Raw genomic sequence first — 19,603 nt, 5'->3', positions numbered from 1 at the left:
AATACACATAGTTTTATGGCAGTATATATGGATTTATAGGCAGGAAATATGTATGCAAAAAAACAGGGGTTTTGGTGTACCAAGTTCATGCATAAAATTACAAAGCTGAAATCAATCTATCTCTCTTTCTCATGCAATTTCTTCAGAGAAACTAACAGAAGATCCCTTTACCTATTTGACACAAACCTGCTTGATAAACAGAAGCTGGGCAGTACAGGCAATTATTATGTTGTATTATATATGAAAACGACTGCTATGAAAAAAGTAAATGGTAAGTGGTAAAAGGACATTTCTTAGATAATTTCTACTTGATGGCCTCTTTAAGATGGCAAATTTCTTATTTGTTCTGTTTCCCATCTATTCATGATGTGAATTACATTAGATACTTGTTGACATACTTCATGTTTCTCCACCTGAACCAAAGCATGGCTGATAGCACAGCTGTGAAGAAATAAATTTATTGAGAATATAACTTAGTATTAGAACATGTACAATTTATTCTCCAACTGGCAAGCTCATCTGCAGCCCCACAAGGTTCTTTAATGGCTATAGTCTGCTCACAAAGTCAGGGAATGGAAGTTTTGGAACAAAAACAACCCAAAGAATAAAAAATTTCATCTTGTAAAAGATCCTCTAATCAAGAAGAAAAGCCTCAGATGGTCTGAATTCTTCCATCTCTAAAAAGTAACACAACAGAACACATCTGAAGGTGAAAAATGAGATAATTGAGCATGCAAAATGTTGGTCACTTTGATGAAATCAAATTTTCAGGTGTTCATGTGACAATCAGTGATTAAGAGCATACATTGTTTAGGAATATATATGGCTAGAGATGCTAACTCATTTCTGGCCATAGGTTGAAAACGAGGAATTCACTTCCATCTTTCCCTTTTGCCATGATGCCTGCCCTCAAGAGAATGAATTTACATGAAGAACAGTTTGGCGTTAGTGACGGACTTTGGTGCAGTGCTAATGCCTCTCACATGAAAAAGCTTCCTCTAGACACTAAATGTTAACCACTTTATGATTTACAAGAGTAACATATGAAAATGGCTAATCAATATGAGTTCAAAGTTCCAAGAAGTTTTTTCTGCAGAAAAAAAACCCCACATAATGACATGATGTAAGTAAATGGAATTTACTTCCATCTTCCAGTTATTTCGATACCATCATGAGAGCTTGAGACAAAGACTATTCGTTTAAATAATAAACCAGATAGACTCACAGAAGCTAAGTCTATCTAAGGCAAGATGAATGAAGACCGACAGACGCATAAAAGGAGATATTAATGAAGGCTATTGGTTTAATTTTCTTCAGAATTAACATAGAAATATATGCTTCTTTTTAAGAACTAAATACATTTCATTTAGGTAAAGATGAACAATCAAAAAAGTATGATTCTCTACCATTGCTGAGAAACTAAAAAGGGACAATAATAACAGTTATTTTCATTTTGTAACTTCTGTCTACAGCAATTAAATCTTGTGTATTAGCAGTATAATGAATCAGTACATTGGTGTTAACTAGCCTGCAAATGCAAATCATCGGTTCTGAACTAATTGAGTTTCAATCTTCTACAGTTCTTCACTGACGTGGTAGATGATCAAGCAGTTCAGAGTTTGGCATAGTCTTTCAGGATCATTTCCAGTTTCTGGCTCAGCATGATGTTCCCCTTCACTTTTAGTTTACCAGCAAAGAATGCCTAAAAAAAACAGAAGGGAAAAACATGTATTCAACTGTTTACTAACAAACCAAAGAGTCACTGGAATAAAATAAGAAGCCAAAGAATGGTTGTTTAGCACTCAGGAGAAAGCCTTTAGTGCACAATGCTTAACTGGTTATCAGTTATTAAAAAAACCTGTTCAATTCTAATGCCATCCACAACCAGATTTTTTTATCTATAGTGCAGACAAGACCAACACTGTCACTCATGAGAAAAAAATTAAATAAAATAAACAAAAAGCAACTTCAGTGGCCTCTGTTCCCTTTCCACATATAGCACAGAGCATTTCTCCAACTGTAAGAAAAAATGCCTTCACAGAATCTGATGGAAAAACTTCAGCAGGGCACAAAAAATAAAGCTCCCAGCATCATCCCCTCACATTACAAATATCCATATTTCATTATAAGAAATGAAAAAATGGATTGAAAAGGCTATATAATGAAAATTAAAGACTAATGAAAATGTAAGCTACACACTCAAATTCCTACCAAATACAAACATATACTTGCACAAGGTATTACACACATATGCCAAAGAAATGCAGTGGCTTTACACACAGCATATTACAACAAACAGGAAATAAGCAACATTTAGTTGCATTTGCAAAGTCATAAATCAATCAGTATTTTCACTTCAATGCTGATATATTACATTTTTATTCTCCCTACTTCAAAGACCCTGTTTCAATCTAGTTCGTATTTTTTTTAAACTAGTTTTGCTTCACAATGGCTTTGGAGTTTGAAAGCCCTTTGAAAGTTCCTTAAATGTTCTTTTGCATAGTTCCATTAGCTTGAAATACATTCAAATAAAGAATAGAGAGAGGCAGCAGAAAAGAATTTGAATAGATGCTTTGAGCTTCTTTAGATGGAAAACTTCACAAAAACTCAAAGGAAACATTAATGCCTAAACATAGATGATGTTCCTGAACTGCAATCACTGTTCTTTAGCATTCTGATGATTACACATCAACATCTTGTTTGTTTATGCTTTATGGCTGCTGTATACAGAGGGTCACAAAGGATTTTACTCATGTGGTATGTAAGACTTATAAAAAATATTCACCATGATCATTAGTCTCCAATTTACAATCAAAGTCTCCAACAACTTCTGCTTGAGATCAAAGAAAAGGAACTGTTTGATACATGATGAGCTTTAATTAAAGTTTTCATTTGCTCAAGCTTTAATCTGTAAGCTGACATATTAAATTTGTGACAGTTCAATTTCCTTTTACACAAGGCATTTTTATTAGTAAAATTAGTCATTTGGAGTTGATTACTCCAGGAAGCTAAAATGGCAGACCCAGATTACAGACCTTCCTTAAATCTGTATTTCCCTGAAAAATATCCTGATTTAGGTAAATTTTGACCATCTAAATGCATGCATTGTCTTGACATTTCTCTGTGCTGAACTACTAGCAATAAATCAGACCACTGCAACAAACATCAACTTCCAGCAACATAATCAAAACAGCCTGAATGATTAAACTGACAAACCTAAACTTGTATACTGTGAAGTACCAGGAAGTAAACAAACTCCTAACTTTGCACTGCCAGGATTTATGTCACAGAATCACAGTATGTTCTAAGTTGGAAGGAACCCAGAAAGATAATCTAGTCCAAACTCTAAAGTGAACAGCCTGTACACGTATTGAATCCACAACCTTGGTGTTATCAGGGCCCTGCTTTAGCCCTTTGTGGTTATCTTTGTCTTAAGATAATAAAGATAGCATAAATGCCCCCTCACACTTTCTGGCTAATTCGGTATAAGATACTGATGTGCTTATACCTTATCTGACACTGGTCTCCACTGTCAAAACATCCCAGGGTTTAGGATTTCAGAATGCAAACAGTCATGAACCACAGCTTGATGTCAGGCAAATAATATGTCTACATACTAGACAGTATGTCTGTGACACCTAGGCTTTACCTTTTGGGGGTTAACCTTTTGTTGTACCACATCCATGAAATCCTCATCCGAGAGAGTGAAGGTAGTGTCAGCAGAATTTCTGGCAGGTCCCTGATACACTGCTCCAGAGCCATTCTTTAAGTCAATTGCTGAGAAGCAAGAGCAAAGACAGTTTAATTTCAAAATAAAGATAAAACTTTCAGGCTTAAGAACAGCACTTTCCTTACCTATTATTATAAAGCATCCAGTCTAAATTATTAGCTATCAGCTACTCAGAAAATAAATGAGGTATAATTCTTCTTCATCAATGAAAGAAAATAAAAAATTATTCCTGCACTGAAAGGGGAGAGTGTTTACAGCAAGGACTTCAAAATTCTTGCTGTGATGGTAAATCTATTTTTGAATGACACCTAAGATGCACAAGGTATTAATTAGTGCACTTACTGCAAAAATGTTCAAGTTAGTAATAAAGCCCCAAAGTTCAAAACCAGCATCCTGTAGTCAGACAAGGCAAATGTAGTGGTGTTCAAACACACTGCCTATTTTCCCTGGTCTGTCCCCCAGGCAACACAATATAGCCTATTCTGCTCCATGCAAGGAGTGTTTAAAGCCTTGCCAATTATCTGTCTTTCTCTCCTGGAAAGACAAAAATTCCTCCAAGTGTCTGTAGCGTCAGAGTGTTCTTTTCCTACACCAAATGACCTGCCAAAATAATCTACTACAAAGCTAACACCATCAGGTTTTGTGTCATGTTTAGAAGAGTATTTTGACAGGATGTGCTCTGCTGAGTCATTCTCAGATTTTGCAAATTCCTGTCTTTCCTTTACACCTTTGCCTCTTGATCCATCACGCCCCCATCCCACACATTATTCATGTGGATATTCCTGTAATAACATGGCACCTCTAATCACAGAATCATGGATGACAGTTAGTTGCTCTTCATGGACAAATTTTAAGGCCCTTGCCTTAGAAGAGAGCTTTATTTCTGCATAAACTATCTTATGTGCCACTTTTTTCCAAATAATTTTTTGACAGGGTAAGGGGAACTATAGAGACTGGGAGTAGCTTTAGCGTATTTAAGTCTTTCATTTTCTGAAATCTGCTTCAAGCAATATTTATCCAGTTACAACAGAACTAGAAGGGGACTTAAGTATACAGCATTGCTCAGTGAGAAGTGACATATTGGATTATTATTTTCCAGTTGATTTTAAGGTAAATTATATATCCTGGAACAGATTTAATGCATATCACTAACTTCAAGCAATATGAGAAGAAATTTAAAAAGGTTACTGAGCACCAGAAACTATCTGTACATTTGTGTTTGTGGGTAGGGGCCGTGTAACAACATCCTTGTGGCCCAAACCAGCTACTATATGATCTAACATACCTGAGCCTTTAACATTGCTCATGTAGGTTATGCAGGCACAGACTATTATTAGGAAAATAAAAATTAAAAAAATAATCTACTGAATCATGAAATGCAAGCCAAACACACCAACTAAAGTCTGAGAGTGGATACCAGCTTTTAGACTAAGCTAACCAGTGCTTTTAAAATACTCCTCTACCCAAATGCTGCTAATGTTAAGCACCATACTAGTGCAGCCAAACTGTTCCCTTGGAGACAAACAGCGAGGTCAGCAAGCACTACAGATTAATTCACAAAACAAAGACATGGTGTCTAGGATGCCTACAGTTCCTAGCCAACTGTTTTGAATTACTTCTGGACCTTAGGAATCCCTTTTTGTATTTCATTCTGCTGGCAATAATTTTTTTTTTTCCTGTCCCAAGCATTCCTACACTGCTCCAGAAGGGAGCCAGATACTGGAAGCCTGACATACTGTCTCCCAAGACACAACTTCTCATTCTTCACTAAGTACTGGCTGAAAAGAAATTTTGATGTACTTTATTGAAAATACTGATCCATCAGTCTCATCAGTGTCAGGTTTAGATGACAAAAACAATTGAATAGGTGTAATGGCTCAGAAAAGTTCTCACAACCCTTAAGTATTATTTTGAATATGGTACATAACTAACAGCCGTTACATTGTTGTGCATTAAGATATTACTTAACATTATTACAGTCCTTGTTCTCCTTCTCCATTTCCTAGCGAAATCCCAAGACCATCATTTACCGTCAATATCTACAACTAACACTAAGTTCTCAAAGCACAACCACACATTTAACATTGCATAATCATGGCACCCATAATCAAGGTAAATCTTTCATGTTTACAGAATCACAGAATGATTAAGGTTGGAAAAGACCCACTACCTTAACAACTAGACTCCAGCACTAAATGAGACATACAGCAGTTTCATGAACACTTCCAGGGATGGTGACTCCACCCTGTCTGTGAAGAAATTTCTCCTAATGTTTAACATGAACTGCCCATGCTGCAGTCTGCGGATGTTTCTTCTTGTCCTGTCACTGGTTGTCCTGTCCCAGAAGCAGCACAAGAAGCCAACTCCCACCTGGCTAGAGCCTCCATCCAGGCAGTTGTACAGAGCAGCACAGGAGTCTCCCTGAGCCTCCTTTCCTCCAGGCTGAACTACAGCAGCTCCCTCAGCTGCTTCTCACAGGAGCTGAGCTCCAGACCCTGTCCCAGCTGCATTGCCATTCTCTGGACTCACTTCACCACCTCAAAGTCTTTCTTGTGAGGGGCCCAGAACTGGACACAGCACTTGAGGTGTGACCTCACCAGTGCCACATACAGGGGGACAGTCACTGCCTGCTCCTGTTGGTCACACTGTTGCTGATACAGGCCAGGATGCCACTGGCCCTCATGGCTACCTGTGCATACAGTGGCCCATGTTCAGCAAATTGTCATCTAAAACCTCCGATATTTTTCCACTGGGCAGCTTGCAGCTTTCCAGCCACTCTGCCCAGCCTGTGGCACAGCCTGGGGTTGTTGTGACCCAATGGCAGGACCTGGAACTTGATCTTGTGGGTCCTTGGCCCACTGCCCAGACCCTGCCCAACCTGTCCCTCTGCAGAGCTTTCCAACCTTCCAGCAGATCAACACTTGCACCCAAACTGGTGTCACCTGTGAAAGGGCTGAGGGGACATTCAATTCCCTCATCCAGACCAACAACAATGATATTGAAGATATGAGACAGGACTGGCCTCAATACTGAGCCCTGGGGAGCACCACTTGCGACTGGCTCCACCACTCCCCAGGCCCAGCCACGCAGCCAGTTTTTTACCCAGCAAAGATTATGACTGTCCAAACTGTGGACTGCCACTTTTCCCAGGAGAATCCTGTGGGACACAGTGCCAAAGGCTTTGCTGAGGTGAGTCACCTGGTCATAAAAGGAGACCATATTGGTCAGCCAGGACCTGCCTTTTCTACACCTGTGCTGGCTTTGATCCTGGCCCCTTGGCTCCCAGATGTCCTGAGTGATTGCAATCAAGATGGTCTGATCCACAGTCTTGCTGGATACCAACCTCAAGCTGATCACCTCAAATCCTGAATCCCACCTCAAGGTAATCCTTACTAGTTACTAGAAATTCTAAGTAAAAAAAAAGCAAGGGAAAAAAAAAAGAAAGAAAAAAGAAAAGGACTGATCTAGGGGTACATTCTTTTCCCAAAAATGTCAAAAAGGTTATTTCCACCTCCTCTAGATTCTTTTTAAATAACATGAAGATTTTTGATAAGGAAGAAAAAATGAGGCAGCCACAAAAGCAAAACACTCTGACAACAAAACTGTCTTTTCTATAAAAACACAGAGAACAAACAACAGAATTATTGTTACTTGATCCATCCCTTTTCGTAGGCTGCATCATAAATGAGTTGACCTCTCTAATACAAGTAGTTAAAAAAAAAAAGTTTTACTGTGGACCAAGAGTGATCCAAAATATATCAGATATTAGTATTTAGCGAAGGAAAGTAACTCCCCACTTTATAAAGAATGAAAAGCTACCACAAAAACTTGTTCATTCTATTTTTTTGCAGGGCAAAAAAACAAATAGAAGGATTAGAAATATACACAATCCACTTTCTTCCCTCCTGACCTACACCTAGGCTAGAATGCTGAAAATACAATTCAGACTAAACTAGAGCACCAGCTCGTTGGATAAATAAACTAGCAATGAAAGAAAGAAGCTGAATTCCAGAACAGGTTCCAAACATTAGAGCAGAAAAATCCTAGCTTTCCAATGACCAGAGAGAGCGCCCTCTTGTTTATCCTATGGAATACATTCTATTACATATCTGGCAGAAAAGTAGAATCAAGAAGTTCAAGTGAATGAAATGCTAGTCTTCTTTTAAATTTTTGCTTTTACTTCGATACTTAGATGTTTTATTACATTAATTAAAATTTATTAATTATTATCATCAAAAGGATGATGTTGTCAGAGATAAAATAAAAATAGGAGAAAATTCACATATATAGGAGTCAAAACACTAGATAAAACAGTAGATATTGACATTTTATAGCAGGTTGCCAAAAACCTAAAAACCTAATATTTGGAGTAAAGTAAAAAAAAAAAAAAAAAAATTTTTTTTTTACTTTGAAGAGTGCCTCACCCTTTCTAGAAGAAAAATATTACCAATCAGACTTTTTAAAGTTTGGTTTGTGTTTTATTCTGCTTTACAGTGGATAAGTAAGGGCAATACAAGACTCAACTGCTAACCAAATAAAAACAGGTATTCTTCATTGCCTGAAGTCATATTGCATCATAAATTATTGAGCAATTTCACTTTAATTTATCAGCTGTTCACAACCAACTACATGTAACAATTTCTGCCCAGTTCTCATAACAAAGTTCTATTCTTCTGAGAACTGGAAAGGAACAGAAACATCTCCTGCCTTCAGCAATAACTTCAGAAACATGAAGAAAAGCAACGGATGGGCAAACTCTTCTAACTGCTGTTCTGGATTGCCATTAACTATCAGCCAACAGATCTCAACAGCATTAGCTTTTCTCTATGGAAAGCAAAGTTGAAATGAAACCTTAACTCTAAAAATAAAATAAAATTATAATGCCTGAAAAAAAGGCTATTGTTGTATAGTAATACATAATGCAGGAGAGAGCAAAGTATGCTTTAGGTAGTGAAGAAAACTGGAAAAAGCAGGATTTTCAGCATCCTCTTGAACTAGAACAGCTTGTTTTTATACAGAAATACCACTAATTAAGGCCAGTTGTCAGGCATTACAGTTCAACATTGTTTACACAGCAGATGAGCTGTTCAAAATCTCACATCCTGCATGCACAGTCAATTGCTCTACACCTCTTCATGGCTTCACACCATCCACAGAGAAACTGCAGATAAGGAAAGGCCTACTGCTGGTTAAATAGACTAGTGTCATAATACTAGTGCCTCCACAAAGATGTCTCTCTGTACCATCAAAAGCCACATTCAATTCACAAATTTCACTTGACTTCTAAAAATCCTGGTTTACTGCAGAAAGTAGAGATCAAAATGTCACAGTTGCAGTTAGAACACTAGAAATAAATGTAAATATAGTAAAATAAAAAAACTTTTTGTTTCCCTAAAGCTTGAAAGATTGATTGCATACACAAGAACAAATTTCACAGAATCAGAGAATCATTAAGGTTGGAAAAGATCTCCAAGTTTTAACTGATCAATACCATGACAACTAGACCATGGCACTGAGTGCCACACTCAGTTATTTCTTGAACACCGCAGGGACAGCGACCCCAGCACCTCCCAGGACAGCCCATTCTTTCCATGAATAAATTCTTCCTGATATCCAACATCGCCATCCCATGATTGAGGTCCCTGGGAAAAAAGACTGACCCACACTTGGCTACAACCTCTTTGCAGGCAGCTGTAGAGAGTTGTAAGGTCCCCACGGAGCTGCCTTTTCTCCAGGATAAACAGACCCAGCTCCCTCAGCTGCTCCTCACAGAGCTTGTGCTCCAGACCCTTTCCCAGCTCCACTGCCCCTCTCTGAACACACTCCAGCACCTCAAAGTCTTTCCAGGACTGAAGGGCCCAGAAATGGACACAGCACTCGTGCTGTGGCAGCTGCCTTCTCTTATCTGCTCCCTTCCCAGATCTGAAGAGGCCGAAGGACATCAGCAGAAGATGCTGGAGCTACAACCATTGAGTAAGGGAGCAACGGGCTGCAGGGCCCAGACTGTTGCCAGCACTGTCAACTGCTGCACTCTTCACAAAAGCACAAAGCTGTGTAAAAGTGACAAGACAAAAAATTAAATCAAGACAGAACAACTATATCCAGTTAAATAAGAGAAAGAGGCCTATCAGGTCTATCAGAAGTAGAAGCACTGTTTGTAAAGGCCTAGGAGGACCTTACAAAGAGAGGCCTAAAAAAAGATAGATTGTTAATTAATTAACATCAAGTTACAGCTTAAAACAAAAAACTCAGCCAAAATAATATTCCTCCTCATACACAACTTGTTTCAGTGATAACTTGTCAAGAATTTTGACCATACACTGAAATAGTATGTAATATTTAGCTATGTGAACCAAATTGTGAATTGATTTTAATGTCATGTTTTCCTTTTGGCATTCTTGTAGCTATGTACATTGTGAGATTGACCCTCCAAAATGGCAATTTTACTTAGAAAAGAGAGAATGATAATTCAGAATTTATCTAATCTAGCAGCATAACATTTACAAAAATTATTTAAAATTTTTGTACACAGAAGATCAACTAATAACCACCAGGCCAAATTTAAATGTACAGTAAAGAATTGCAATTCTACTAATTGAGTCAAGTAACATTAAAATCTGAATCATCTTTGAAAACCAGTCAAAATAGTGACACAGAAATAAACTCAAGCTATAGCAAAGGTAACATTGTACTGTCATCATCAGTTTTTAAAGTAAAAAATCAATTTGACAAAGACTAAAATTTCTAATTGTGTACAGAAGCTTACCTTACATTAAAAACTCAAAGTCAAGCATTCCAGTGAGAAAATGGAATTGTGTTATATATTCCAAACTGACTGTCATTGCTCATCCGCATTACAAAAGTCTTGCTGATGACCATACAGAGATCTTGTAAAAATCACATAAAGTCAGAAATCTTTTAGATTATTGAGAATATCCTAACTTCAAGAAAGCTGTCTTCCTTGGAATGTAAACTCACAAACTTCCATCTTCTTCTGCACTTACCGTGGAAAATGAATTATACCAGCATCTGGTAGAAAAGACAACCTGAATACTGAATAACAATGCAACATATGCAAACATGCAAAAAAAATTAAGTTGGGAACTGCTTATAAAACTCAGGTACTTGCCTCTGAAGGCCTTTTGCTTTATGGTTTTTTGGATATAAGCCTTTTAATGGCAGGGAAGTGTTTTCCAATATTCCCCAAATAAAAATTTAGTCATGCAGATACATATATAGCTTGCCATTAAAAATATGCCATTGGAGTTAAACAGACATCAACAACAGTAGGCTCTTTTTCCATGTAGGGAAAAACAGTGAAGGTTGATACTACAGTTGTCATAACTCCTAAAATTCTGCTAGTGAGTTTTCTTAACTATTTTCACATTGACAATACGCAATTTTAATATTTAGATTATTTGTAGTAGTCTAATTATTTTTTAGTAATAACCAACTCCTGTTTTCTTCATCCAAAAAGTACTTGATATCTAAAGGCACACAAAAATATTCAGAAAAACACAAATACAGAAATAGGATGACACAAAGCTCTTTCAAAAAAAGTGATACACAAAGGAAGTATTTGCATACCAATACTCCCAAAAGGAAAAGTAAACGTTTCCTACAGACACCCTGCTGGGTCACCTAGATATTTACCTTCAGCCTTACACATTTACTACACCACAGAGACTACAGTACTTCATAAGGAACTGACCACACTGTAAAAATTTTGACAGTAACTTTTCCAAACTTCTGGAAAAGTTTCATTGCAGCTCTTAATAGCAGTCAGCAACAGGAAATGTTTAAGTATATTAGATTAGCTCCTCCAGCCTCAATCCCACAGGGATCTTTAAGTTTTTTTCCAAATGCATATAATAGTACAGAAAATTGTCACTGCAACAGAAGCAGAGGGAACAAGACAAACAAAAGCTACGTCTATTTTATCCCTTTTAGCTAGAGACATATGAACAGGAAGAAAGCAGTACCTTCTTCCTACTGCTTCAGTAGGAGAAGCAGGAGAGGACAAAAGGCTGACTATTGATTTATTCGAAGCAGGAGCACTCTCTTGATCTGAATACAATAGCCAAAACATTCACCTCTTTCCCCTCTAATAAAGTGTGATCTCATGAGGCAAGTAAGGGCAGTGCTCAGGCCTAAATATCTCAGTGTGCTTGTTCTGCATTCAGCAATTTGCAGTTTCAGAACTTCTTACTGCATGAGAAATTTTATTCATATCTTGAAACACCCCTCAGCAGATTTCTCCTCCATTGACTTGTCCCTCTATTCTCTGGACATACATAATATTGAACTTAGGTGATCAATAAAGCAATTCCAAAGTTAATGCAAATGATCAGTCAACCTGAAAAAGTTTTCTAGTTGTCATTATAAACATGACCATCACTTGTATCAAATTTAGCGACACATGAAACAATAGACAGGACTGATGTGGAGTACAGTGTTTCTCAACAAATACAAGTTTCCACTTCAAGTATTCAGGAGTTTAACCAATACACTTCTAATTATCACCTAAAAACGTAAGCAAGAACACAAGTAAAACTTCATATGCCTTCTCTCAAAGTTCTAACCATGTCTGTAATTTAAATTACTTCATGCAAAAATGGAAAACTGCAGACAATAGAAATGATTAAGAGCAGTAATGAATTTTAAGACAGAACGTCTGAGTTGGATTATTCAGTATTTCCCTTGTCTCATTTTGATGTATAGGCAATCAGTTTGCATAAGACCCACACATATATTCGTATTTATTAACTTCTATCCAAACAGAAATCACTCTTTAGCCCTCAAAAACTTCTTAAAAAGCAAGGCAAGTAGAACACAACTATCGTGATCAATCTCTGTATAATATTTTTCCTGAAACTTAACAGCAGTCTTGCTACTCAGAATCTCTACTGGTCAACATTAGGAAAGGATTGAGTAAAATGATAGGTTTCTAAATTGCTCAACAATAGTTTAAAACAAGTCACAGTGTACAGAACAGAAGATAATGGCAGACCTGATCTGACCTACTGTGAGTCTCCCCTCTCAGCCTGTCAAAGAGCAGCCCCTTCACCTGCATCCCCTCCAAAACTCTTTTGACTACATCCAACCACTGAGATCAAACAAAATGAAGTCTAAGCAACAGGCTTGACCCAGACTTTCATTTCCCCACAAAAAGGCCTGGAAGTTACAACCTCAGTAAGCTTTTTCCTTTTGGAAAATCTTTACACTCCACCAATAAAGCACTAGACATGTCAACAAAACAACAAAAACAAAAACAAAAAAACAAAAAAAAACCAAAACAAAAACAAAAACCAAAAAAAAAAAAACCAGAAAAGAAATTCCAAAGATAAAAAAAATCTATCTAATTAATAAAAGAAGATTCAGGGTTGTTTTCAAATATACATATCTTTATAAAGAGAACAAAGGAGAACTTAAGAAGAAAAGGTTTTTGAGGAAGTAGCTTTCCCCCATCAGATCACATAATTCTATTATTCATTTTATCAGGAAAAACTTCTGCTGTGAGCCACTGCTATTACAGGCTGTAGCTTCTCATCATCAATCAGTCCCATGCTTAAATGATGGGAAATCATGATTAAGCCTCCATTAAACCTTGATGCAAAAAAAGTGTAAATGGAAACAAATTGGGCTACGTTTTTCACTGAAGTGACAAGAACAATGCAGTAGAAATAATTACTTATTTGTTTTAGATCAGTTAGCATGTACATCACCAGCAGACTAATTACTGTAACACTCCTACTAGGCTAATTTAGCATGCTTTCCTAAGTGCAGTGGCAATCCAATCTGGAAAGTGTAAATAGAAATGCACTGAAGTTCTAAAGGATGATGTAACCTATGCCTACATTTTAATAGGCAAGTTACAGAAGAATGTTCCTTGAAAGAGTAGTACCTGCAAAGTTTATCTGACCTCCTTGTCATTTGTGCACCCAGAATGCATTCAGACCTGTAGGTCCCACTGAATACTCATCTATTACGCTACATTTAGTTCCAAGCTATCAGTTAACTGGAATGATTACAATTAATCCCACTCCATAACAAAAATGCATTGGGGTATCACATAAACACCACAACTTACTCCACTGCATTGCTGTTTTTCCATCTTTAGTGATGTCCCACTGGAATACGGCATTTACTTTCTTTACCAATTCATTTCCCATCTCTTTTACACGGCGACCAATTTCTTCAAACACAAGGTTACTCTGCAGCCCTCCAGCCTTTAAAAAAAAGAAAGTATGAAGAATTTAAAATTGAAACCTTGTTAAAGGGTACTGAACATGTCACTTTCCAGCATGCAAAGCTTTAACTATCTACATCAGAATTATTAAATCCAACTGAGATTTTTTCTGCCACAAAATAATCACCTCTAGCTACCCTCAGCACTAAAGAATACATTCAAGCAAAAAATGCTTCATTTCAAATTTTCATTTAAATTTTTTTCAAATTTTGTTTTTATAGTTTTTGTCATTTATCATTACAATTTGAGACAATGTTTTTGAATTAGTGCTCTAAGAGCTTCTAAATTGCCCTTTTTTTCCTTTGGATGATAACCACTGCCACTTTTTCTACAGTGAATGTTATGTTAGTTTTCAGAACAAAAAACCCCAGTGTTTTTACTTTGACATGAAAAATGTTAAAACCATACTGCACTATGAATACAGTCAGAACTCTGGTGCAGAAAAAATTTAACAGTGGGATCAGCTACATGTACATTTCCAACTTTTCCAAGCACATTATTTTGCAAGCCTTTCACTGTGTTTCTTTTAACAAATATTTTTACTGGATAAAAGGCTTCACTTTAGGGAAGCTACTTCACTGACATTTTTTGTCTAACTGGAACTGGAGCAAAGAAAGTCTCAGAGCTTTAGTTGTTTGCTGTGCCTACCTGTAGAGCAGAACACAAGACTCCTCAGGCTGCTATTTTGTGACCTCTTTGGTTAAACCTAACATTTTCCATTATATTAAAGGGCTCCCAATGGTCTTTAAATTTGCCAAGCTTCACACAGTCAGGCTGGTTTCCCCTGGTGGGTGTCTGACCCTGCCAGCAAATTTCTGCCAAAGCACCCTAACTTCTCAGAGTAAGCTTAAAGAAGAACACCCGTTCTGCCAAGTTTTTTAAAAAAAGAAAATCTGAGCAGTTCAAAAAAGTTCTAAGCTTTGAACTTCATTCAACAATTTAGAATGTCTTAGAAGATTAAATACAAGCAGCAAAAAGAAACAGGTTCCTGGATAAAACATAGAATCATAGGATGGCCTGAATAGGAATGAATCCTAACGATAATCTAGTTCTAACCCCCTGTTGGGGGGCAGGGACATTTTTCACTAGACCAAGGTGCTCCAAGCCCCATCCAGCCTGGCCTTCAACATTTCCAGGGATGAGGCAGCCACAGCCTTCTGGTTTCTCTAGGAAACCTGTTCCAGTGCCTAACCAACCTCACAGTAAAGAATTTCTTCTTAAGATCTAATCTAAACCTAGCCTCTTTAGTTTGAATCCATTCCCCCTTATCCTGTCACTACACACTCTTGTGAAAAGCTCCTCTTTGTCTCCCTTTGGGTAATAAAAGGCCACAACTAGGTCACTCTGCCGGTTTCTCTTTTCCAGGCTGAGCAAACCAAATTTTCTTAGCCTTTTCTCATGGGAAGGGTGCTCAAATCCCCTCATTTTCTTGATGTCCTTCCTCTGGACTCACTCCAACTGGTCAATGCCCTTCCTGTGCTGGGGTCCCCAGAGCTGGATTCAGTGTTCCATGTGGGGTATCACCAGAGCAGAGGGGCAGAATCCCATCCCTCGACCTGCTGGCTATGCTGCTTTGGATGCAGCCCAAGTATCACCCAATATTCCTCATTCTGTGATTAAAAGCTTTATATGAATGTCACAATCTCAGCATTTCGTAAACTTCAAAGCATTAAAATTTCATAGTTTGCATGCAGGAATCAATGGGGAAAAAATAACAGTTTACTAAGGCATTGCCTTAATAATAAACAACAAATATGCATTGCCTTAAGTCACTTTTAGACCACATTAGGGTCATCCTCATTATTGCATATACAATTCTGTGTTTTCTGGCAAGTACAGTACCAGAGGCTTAAGGTATGCATGCATGCTGAGGATTTTTTTTAGGTATACACAGTATAAAGAGCATGTTGTGTGCCAGGCCTAACCACATGTACAAACAGCTCTCAGAGTCTTATTTCAAAATGATTCAATGACGACACTTCTTTTCTGTGAGTACATTATGTCATTTTCACTCATGCTAATGCCTTCTTGCCCCTCTCCCTGTGTCTCTGAAAAAAATGAGAAAGGTCACACACTTTTACATCCTACACAGAGTTTGATCTTCAACATCTACAAAATAATATGAAAAACATTGTTCTACAGTTACACATCCAAATTATGTTAAGTAATTTATATTTTGAGCTATGCAAGTGCTCAAAACGTGGCAGTCACTGGCACATGCCCTTCCTTGTTTTGTAACAATACAGCACAACGTTTATCCTGAGAGATCCATTAGCATCAAGCACATCAAACATCAGCATCCAGTGTAAACAACTGAAATTTGCCTCTTAAACAGATCAACTAACATCTGTAGCCTAAACAACGTACATGTTAATATCTCTGAACTCGTAACTCCTCTGAATACTGCAAATAAGATTGGTAAGGGACCTAAGTATTTCTCCTGTGTTTTTCATCAAAATAAAGCCCAACTATGCTTCTCTTCAAGTTAAGACTTCCATTGCTTCCACCTACCCTCAGAGGCTCTCGAGCAGAAGGCTTTTCCAAGGCTGGTACTATATCCACATAGCCCCCTGCAATGGCAACTTCTCCTGTCTCCTTGACCTGTAGTGGGGGAAAAATACATTAAAGAGGTGATTTATCTGCAGAAAGTCACAAAAGAAGGGCATCTAAGGAGTATTCCTGATATTTTAAAATCAGACATGTAATGAGATAACATATAAGTTACAGAGTGAAAAAAAAACACTTCATAAATGTGCTGTAGTCTTGAGGAAAATTGTTATAATATGTTTTCCAAACAGCTCTTCAAGCAAAATAATTATTTTCCTCTGGAGAAATTGTACCAAAATATATTGCTGGTGTTCTGCTCACAAAACAGTTGAAGAACCTTATTTACCTCCAGTGTTACAAGTTATTGTCTATCTTTCTTCATAAATAGTTCTTAGAAAGACATTGCTCTAAAATGTTTTTCCTTGAGGTAGACATTCAGTTGTCAAGAGTCCATTTAGACAATTTCACTATCTCCACGTGCCTTATACTTCAACTTGCACTAGAAACAGCTTTTTAAGGATTGCAAACAAAAAGAAACATGAAAAATGCCTGAATTTCCCCCAGTTTAATTTTTTGAAATAGTTACTTCAAATTTTTTTAAATAGCTACCTTTAAGGTTTCAATTTGGTATTTTCTCTTTGAGGGATGTTGACAAACCCTACTGACTTATGGCAGCTAACAGAAGTCTGATAATGCATATAGAAAACTGTATGACAAATAGCCAAACTGGAGAAACATCAAGTACCACAACCTAGTTTATTGGACTACGTTAACTGTTACTCAAATAATGCCTGACAGCTTGTCCCCAGTTGCCACTGCACTTCAGACAATGCTGAAAATGGATTCAAACCATCCTCTCAAAACTTTAAGTCTATCTGTAGTTTGATTTAACCAGAGTTCATACAAATACAACACGCAGTAAGAAACAAAATTCTGCACACCTCATAACTCCACCTCATAACTGTTTAAGATGGTTTACTATAATCCTGTTAAACCTTGTAATTTCTATCCAAAATCAGTTACTCCAAAGTTGTGGAAGAAAAATCCTCAGCAAAATTCACCAAAACTCTACATATTAGCAATTACTAAACCAAGCACAATTACAAATTTTGCCTTTAAACACAACAGAACAACTCACCCAGCATACAAATTTGGAAGGGCTTGGAAGCATATTATGAACTCTATTAACTAGCATGGCACATGGAAACCATCAAAAGTAGATATATGAATTCTAGATTGAGTGAACAAACCTTTTAAGTATAGCTACAGTAATTTTCAAAGCTTACTTGAGGCACAAACTACCTCATTTGCTACTAGTAATTATAAATTGAGATTTTGTACAAAGTAATCTCTACATTGTTACCATCCTGAAATTCTGTAGCTGCTACCACCCATCAGGTCTGCAAATAAAATTTGCCTCCTTCAGTCACGACGCACATCCCAGAAAGCTGTATGAATACAGCATTCCTCTGTTCCTATGATGACTCTCCTTGTTTGATTTTGCCTGCCCAATGCTCCTTGCAGCTGCAGCTATACCTGCTGCCCTACTTATTAATCAAGAGCTGGAAGAGCTGGCTGCATTTTTATGGAGATGAGGCTGCAAAGCTTTGGCCATCAAAGCAATGTAACTCTCACTGCATAAGCCAAAGCAAATATTGACAAATACCAGTATCAAATCAGAGGCAAAGAAAGCAAAAATGTCATATGATGCTACATAAGTGATGACATTCAATTTTACTTTTTGCCCTTTATCTGGAGTTTCATTTACCTTTAGTTCCCACCAAGTACCCTATGACATGGAGACAACACTACTAGCAGAATATAGAATAAAGCAAACCCAGATCTCAAAAAAGTGTAAACACTGTTTTATTGTAGTTACTATGTTCAACTGCTATGAAATTTCCATTTATAGGGAGTCGCTCTGTATAGCTGCAGCTTAAGTTCCCAATCCAAGCTAAATCTGCAGCACACTTACATGCATAAACTGTTAAGAGCTGATTAAGATAAATAAATGCTAAAAAAAAAAGATGAATACATAGTTATGAGTAACTACACAAAACAACTACACACTATGATGACCTGAGGATGACTGCTTTTTTTATTATTTTTATTCTCCCCAGTGGAAAAACACAAAAAATACAAAACAATGAAAAGAGTGCTCCTTTTACAGGAGGGTATTAAGTCCTATGATTACAACAGTACTTCTATTAGAATCCTGGTGACACCTTAAAGTAAGTAAGACTATTTCCATTATATTTACTTCATTTCTTTACAAACCCTTTGCCAAGGGTGTGCTGCTTAATGAGTCATCCTTTCTTGCTCCCCTCATATCCCCACTCTTTTAACGAACACATCTTCCTCTGAAGCCCACAGTGAAGAGATTACTCTGACCTTGGTCTGAAAATGGATTCTATCTCCTTCCTTCCACATTTCTGTTTGTAAAGTTTCCCCTGGATAGACTGGCTTCGCAAAGCGAACCTAAAAGCAAAAAAAGAAAAAAAAAAGAGGGATTGTGAAAATATTTGTCTGCTATATATAAATGCAAAGCTTAAACACATTGGCTCTACTGAAATGAAAAAAAGAGGAAAATTAAGTCAACTATCAATGTAGAAAGCCTATATATTTAAACAAACATAGAAGACAGAGGCATTAAAATGCATGCAGCTGTAAGTAAAAGCAATTCTGGCAATTTAACACATCATGAAAGACTCCTCCCACACTTAAGATTTCTTTTGGCACTAAAACAGAAAAATCCAGAAAATTTACTGCAAAGAATGAACACACAGACCTTGATTGCCTTGAATCTCTTCACATCATTATTTGCAAACTGCTTCAAAACGTTCCTGGCAGCAAACCCAAAGGTGCATAGTCCATGAAGTATAGGCTTCTTAAATCCTATTAAAGAGGTAACATTTTAGCATTTTTTACATTAGGACCTTGAATGCAGCTTCTATGAATTGCTATACCATATTCATAGTATTTTCCTCCATTAGTATTCTTAATCCTTTTTTTTTTAACCTAATTTATCTCAACAAAAAAGTATCTGTTACTGTTTATTATTTCCTCTACTTTTGGAC

The 19,603-nt window shown here is 37.1% G+C and overlaps 1 protein-coding gene across 1 annotated transcript in view; it reads right to left on the bottom strand.

Moving 5' to 3' along the window:
* Positions 1–1,289: 1,289 nt before the first annotated feature.
* Positions 1,290–19,603, bottom strand: part of HSD17B4 (hydroxysteroid 17-beta dehydrogenase 4) — a 62,887-nt gene continuing 44,573 nt past the window's right edge. Inside the window, exons 19-24 of the mRNA XM_064735328.1 lie at positions 19,315–19,421; positions 18,918–19,004; positions 16,491–16,580; positions 13,821–13,959; positions 3,650–3,777; positions 1,290–1,702 (exon numbers count right to left, since the gene is read on the bottom strand). Of these exons, the coding sequence (XP_064591398.1) occupies positions 1,613–1,702; positions 3,650–3,777; positions 13,821–13,959; positions 16,491–16,580; positions 18,918–19,004; positions 19,315–19,421 (641 nt within the window). The 3' untranslated portion in view covers positions 1,290–1,612. The remainder of the gene's footprint in view (positions 1,703–3,649; positions 3,778–13,820; positions 13,960–16,490; positions 16,581–18,917; positions 19,005–19,314; positions 19,422–19,603) is intronic.

This window comes from Zonotrichia leucophrys, chromosome Z (genome assembly GCF_028769735.1).
Source record: "Zonotrichia leucophrys gambelii isolate GWCS_2022_RI chromosome Z, RI_Zleu_2.0, whole genome shotgun sequence".
In the NCBI taxonomy this organism is placed as follows: domain Eukaryota; kingdom Metazoa; phylum Chordata; class Aves; order Passeriformes; family Passerellidae; genus Zonotrichia; species Zonotrichia leucophrys.
Note: the sequence above shows the minus strand (reverse complement) of the source record. Positions and strands in the feature narration are given on the sequence as shown.